General features: G+C 41.5%; 1 protein-coding gene across 4 annotated transcripts in view; it reads right to left on the bottom strand.

The window, feature by feature from the left end:
* Positions 1–664: 664 nt before the first annotated feature.
* Positions 665–6062, bottom strand: part of CTPS2 (CTP synthase 2) — a 132741-nt gene continuing 127343 nt past the window's right edge. For all 4 annotated transcript variants that reach the window (XM_034756242.1, XM_034756225.1, XM_034756251.1 and 1 more), the window contains 2 exons: positions 5075–5184; positions 665–2387 (listed from right to left, as the gene is read on the bottom strand). In XM_034756242.1, coding sequence (XP_034612133.1) covers positions 5115–5184 — 70 coding nt within the window. In that variant the 3' untranslated portion in view covers positions 665–2387; positions 5075–5114. The remainder of the gene's footprint in view (positions 2388–5074; positions 5185–6062) is intronic.

Raw genomic sequence — 6062 nt, 5'->3', positions numbered from 1 at the left:
AGTGAGGCAGTGTGTGGGGTGAGGAGGCTTAGTCCCTGGAGAAGCTCCTGAGGAGTGGATCCAGCACATGGGACCCCGGTTTCAGGCTGGTTCTGTGTGAAAGAAAGACATCAGCAGGCCAGTTAAATTGGAAGAGGCTGCTGCCGGACACCATAAAGCACACCTCCCTGCTCTCTGGCCCTTTCCCAGGGAGTAGGGTCCTTTAAAAGTCACCCTTGGACGTGTCCTCCTGCTGCTGCTGGCGACAAAGGAGGGGTTCCTCATGGATATGGTGGGGCAGGCCTCCAGGATCCAATGTCCTGGGGGCAGCTCCCCAACACAGTCTGGGGGGGAGAGGACAGGGTAAGGGAGCTGAATGATCAAGCTGCTACTCTCAGCTCTGTCACTAGCTTCCTCAACTTTAAAAATAACAAAAACAAATCACAACTTCTCTGTGCCTTAGGTATTCTCCCAATTTTTTGAGTGGGGAAACTAGCTCCCAGGATACTGTCGTAAATCATTACTTTTTCTGTGAATTAGGAATACATTTATAGATTAACAGGAGATGGCTGCATTGATGGACAATACTGCATTCAGGCAGACTGTATATATTGCATATCTCAATGCTTTCATGGGACACAAACAACATACGCTATATTCTGGACATAATACAACACACTGTATAAACATTTTCATATAACATAATTTAATGTATTTGAAAATACATTTTAAAGCTATAGACATTCTTAAAAGTCCAACATGTTCTAGATCAGAGACATATAGTAATATCAACTCCAACAATATCTGTTATTTCCAAGGCACACATCTGCAAACCACCCCAAAACCTCACCCCAAAACAATGACATATTAGGAACTTATTTTATCATTAAGGGTTTCTCTTAATGAACAGATGGATTGACTGCAGAAACTGGGGTTTTCTAAAACAATTTTTAAAAATCTCATACTTACAAATTAAATATTACAAAGTTATTTAAGAGGCAAATCATTTTTTTAGATGACTGTCCAGTGTGCCTGGGTAAAAAATAACCTTTTAATTTATAAAATTAAAATGTGAAACTTGAGGACCTCATTTCAGACATTTGGGCTATGCTAGCTTTAGGGTGCCAATCCATACTATGGGCCAGACCTTGGATGGTTACACAACTGGTGGAATCTGGTCCTAAAGACATCCTAACTGGCCCTTGGCGGACTCACTAGGGGATCATCTGTTGCCCTTGTGCTGCTCAGATAGTAGGCAAGGTAGGTTGTGGCCAAGACACCCCTAGGAGACACTGGTTACTGGCTGTAGTTTCAGTAGCTCTGGGTGTTTGCATCTGTCATAAATTAGAATAGCCCATAGGCTGCTCTAATGGGGCACAAGGGGACCAGCTCTGTATAGAGTGGCCCCTGAATCAGAGGAGTGTGAAGATGAGTTTTAATCCATCTTTGTACCTATTTCCTGACATATGCTATGTGCAATCCAGCTGGACCCCAGGATCTCTCCCTCTTAAATTCTGTGCATTAATGTTTTGTTTACAGCTGACTAGATTATTTTTTATTGTTTATCCATGTGTTTAAATACTCTTAAGCATCTAGTAAATTCAAACCTTCTACTATCCCATTTAGAATTTAGTAGACTAGCATTATGTTCAGTATTATCAGCTTTTCAAAAATATTACTGTTCGGGTGAAAGCAAGAAGCAGATAAATTTTAGCAGCTGTATGATGACACTGCATTTGGAGAGGCAAAATGAAAAGGAATGCATATTCAGCATCAGTTATTAAACTCCGTGAAGACTACAATAGACCAACCTAATGCCTTGTTTATGTTAACAGCAAAGGAGTAAACATTTATTCAATAATCTTAACACTGAAACGATTCTCCACTGCTCACATATAAGATCAATTTTGTTTTTTAGTTCATTCCCACCTTTGAGCACACAGACAGCACACACACAAAATACATTTTACTGTTCTAAGGCAAAAGCATTTTTTCCTGTTTCATTTTATTTAAAAAACAACCCCAAATCTTCGTGCAAATCAAGATTGCTACAGATAAAGAACTACGGCAGATTCACCTGAGATCATTCAGAAATCATAGGAGAAGACCAATTATTGTGACTGACAGCTAAGATTTGATGGTCCTTTGTCTCATTTTTAAACAAACAGCAATTATCTGGAGAACTACTCTCGTACAGGGGAATGAAAATATCATCTGGAAAATGACAACTGGAAACAACTCACATCCATAGCAGGAACGCAAATGCTTTTGTGAGGAAGTTAAGTCTCTGTAATAGCTTTACAGTCTATATCATATGCTATTTATATCATATATGGAAAATAAGACTGTACAAAAATGGTGCAACGAATTAGTGTGAATTTCCTTCCATTCGATTTTGTTTTGTCTTTCTAAACAAAAACAAAATAAAAGAGGCAAGAATTAGTGTGTGCACAAGCCTTCTCTGCATATCCATTTAGCATTTTTATAGTTGGCATATCCCCTAATGTCCGTGTACCCAGTGGAATAGATGATGGACATAAAAATAATTTTACAGTAGATACTGCAAGTTTACCTAGATTCAACAGAGTGCTAATGAACCATCTTAATATTGTAATGAAGGTAACTGAGGCAATGATCACTTTTGTAATTTGATTATGCCTATAAGTAAAGCTGTGTGCTATTTGCTCATCTAGTGTAATTCTACAGACTGTAATTAGTGCCTGCTGGTGAAAAATCAAAATAAAAATGTAGATTCTTCAATCTGAAACTCTGCTGGCAAAGTAACTTAAAGCACCACAGAAATACATTTATGCAAGCAATCTGCATCTGAAGAGTCACAATTCTGTACCTAGATTAATGGCATGTTAGGATTTGCCATCATGCACTCTGTTGGGAAACCCATAGTCAAAGCTAAACTGGATCTCATAAATTTGGTGTCAGTTATAGACACACATAGTGTCACAGTGTTGCTCTTGCAGCTCAGGCAGAAAGCAAGGTGAGAAGTGTTTTATTTCTTTACTGACTTTTTTAAGCTGCTCATCCCCATCGTATTTGAGATTCTCACATAGATTAATCCTCCCCAGCCACGTGAGGTAGGGAAGTATAGTTATCCCAATTTTACAGATGGGGAACTGAGGTATAGCAAGATGAAGGGTGGGATTCACAAGGGGGCTTAGGCACCTGCCGCCTCGTGGAATTCACAGCCCTGAGTTAGGTGTCCAAGGTCCCTATACAATGCATGGTGGGCACTGGCACCTAAGAATGGAAAACAAAAGCCATCACACTGAGCAGGGAGTTGTCTAAGCTAGCCAGCAAGGAACAGGTTTTATCTCACTGGTTAGAGCACATGCCCAGCATACGGGAAACCGAGGTTCAATCCCTCCTCCCCTACCTAATGTGGCAAAAGGATTTGAACATGGATCTTCTACCTCCCAGGAGAGAGCCCTAGCTACTGAGCGCTAGGACATTTTAGATCAGGACTCTCTCAATCTCTCCCAGTGATGCTGTTCCACTGTGTATAAATACTTAAATATGCACTGGGCCAAAGAAAGAGTAAGAATGACCATAGCCCAGTGATTACATAGGCCACCCCACTTGGGAGGTGGAAGACCCAGGTTTCAGTTTGCCTCTGCCAATGACTATTTAATTATTTAAACAGGAGAGATGGAGAAACAGCTACCCAGGCATATGCCATAGTCTATTGGCTAAGGCAGCCCTCTGGGAGGTAGGCGACGCAAGTTCAAATCCTTTCTTCACCTCAGGCAGAAGTGGGAATTGAATCTGTGTAAGTGCTTTAACTACTGGACTAAAAGTTGTAAGGGAGAGGGGGGCACTCTACCACCTCCTCCCATTTTGGGTGTGTTTATTTGTGCTCCAAGCACACTACCCATTAATTCATTAATTAGTTCATTAATTTTTCTGGGGCTTAAGTGTGAGTTAGGTGCCAAGCAGTATCAGGACTTACATTACTCTGGACATATTCAGCTGCTGAAATTTAGGCATCTGGGGGATTTTCATGGTTGGAAACTTAGGCATGAGGGACTTTAGGTACCTACAAGATTAGGCAGCAGCTAAGCAAAGGCTTTGTGGATTGCAGTGGTGTCTAAATATTGGACTTCGGCAACTAATTCTACCTTGTGAATCCCACCCAAAGTGACTTGCTCAAGGTCATAGAAGAAATATGTGGTTGAGCTAAGAGCAGAACTCACATCTCCTGAGCCTCAGTCTACCTTATTTATATGCAGCCTTAGTCACCAATGTGGCACAGCAGACATCAATTATGCCATGCAAATGGAGAGGATCAAATTGGGGAAATGGAAACCTAAAATGAACTGCATACAACGGTATTCAAGAACACCGCATCGTGGTTCAGAATGAAGGGATGAATGAGATTAACACACTGGCCATGATCTTGAAGGCCTTGTGTAGGTTAAGTCTCAATGGTTAAAGTAAGACTGTGGATCAGTCCACAACTTAGCCAAGGTCAAATGCTTCAAGGGAAATACACATTCAGATAGCTGTGGAGACCATTACTGTTATTGTTAAAGAAGCAAACAACTAGAAGTAACAGGACTTTAGCAAGAGTATATTAGCAAACAAAACTCCAATTTAAAAATATTAGCTTGCTAAATTCACATCCCTACACTGAACCCCGAGATTTATCATGAAGTGTCTTCACTGTCCTAAGGCCGAGTGTCCATCTCTGGTAGAAATATGACAACAGAAAATAAAACACAAAGAAATGGTTCAAAGAGGGGCAAAAACAAAATCAAGTCAACACAATGGAATCAAACTCATTTTGAGTTGCATGCTAAAGTAACAAACAAGTAAAGAAAACAATTTTTGGAAAGATTACAAAAGTATAATTATAAATAATAGCTTTTCAAACAGTATCAGAACTGCACCCAAAACACACTGCAGATTTTAATAATACAATTACAAAGTTAAACAACAGAAGGGGAGAGAAATTAAATGCTGCAGGCAAGGGAGAAAAGATAAGCTTTCAGAGGGGATTTGGAGTGAGAGGGAGACCCAAGATAACTTTGTCTCTTGCAGTAAGTCAAGAAGAAAGAAGCAACTAAAGGACCCTGTTCACCTCTTAGCATTCTCCAATTCTCTGCTCTCATGCAGGGGGTTCAGCTTGTTTCTGAATCAGGAGGTTCTTTTTCTGGAGAACTGTCATCACTGAGGTCACTGTAGCTATCACTAGCAAGAAAGAATAGATTGTGTGAGTGGTGCAGAAAAAATAATTGCTTTGTCTCAAGCCCTCCAATCCCAATGACCCACACTAAGGTCCTGCTTGAGGAAAGCCTCCCTACTCAGGAAAGCATGTAAGCACAGGCTTGACTGTAATGCCATTGTAAACATGTTTTCCTCAATAGGAATGCACTTAAGCGTCTGCTTAAGTGCTTTTCTAAATTGAGTCCTAAGTAACTGATGAGAACCAGTACTCCATACTGACAATATATTTTTTTTTGTTTGGTTACTATGTCTTAACACTTAACAGCTTGATGCTGAAGAGTGCTGAGTGACTGCAACCACCACTGATGTCACTGAAAGTAGCAAGTTCTCAGCACAAGATTAGAAAAGGAATGGTCTAATTTACAACAGAGAAGGCATTTGTTTTTACACTGAGAAGAATTTAAAGTAGAGCGGGTTGGGAATTTCCCATCGAGGCTGCCTCCTAGAAGGCTCTTCTGCCTGTAGGCAGAAAGTCAAACTGACAAAAGCCTTCCAAAAGGACTGCCATGGCTGGGTGCCCTGAATCTGCCTTTCTGGATCTCAGGCCTCCCTGCCTTCACCCCAAGCACCGGAAAGGCAAAGAGCCCAGGCGCTCAGCCTTCCTGCCCCCTCCTCGTTCTGGGGATGAAGAGACTGAGCACTCAGGGCTCTCTGCCTCTCTGGCCCCAGAAATAGGGGGGAGGCTAAGGGTATGTCCACACAGCAAAAAAGGTCCAGGTCAGTGAGCCTCACAGCCCAGGTCAACTGACTCAGGCTTGCAGGGCTCATGCTATGGGACTAAAAATAGCAGAATACATTGCTTGGGATGAAGCTCAGGCTCTCAGACCCCGCCCCCCCCCCCC

Source organism: Trachemys scripta, chromosome 1, assembly GCF_013100865.1.
Source record: "Trachemys scripta elegans isolate TJP31775 chromosome 1, CAS_Tse_1.0, whole genome shotgun sequence".
Lineage (NCBI taxonomy): Eukaryota > Metazoa > Chordata > Testudines > Emydidae > Trachemys > Trachemys scripta.
The sequence above is the reverse complement of the archived record's forward strand: the minus strand, read 5'-3'. Positions and strand labels throughout refer to the sequence as shown.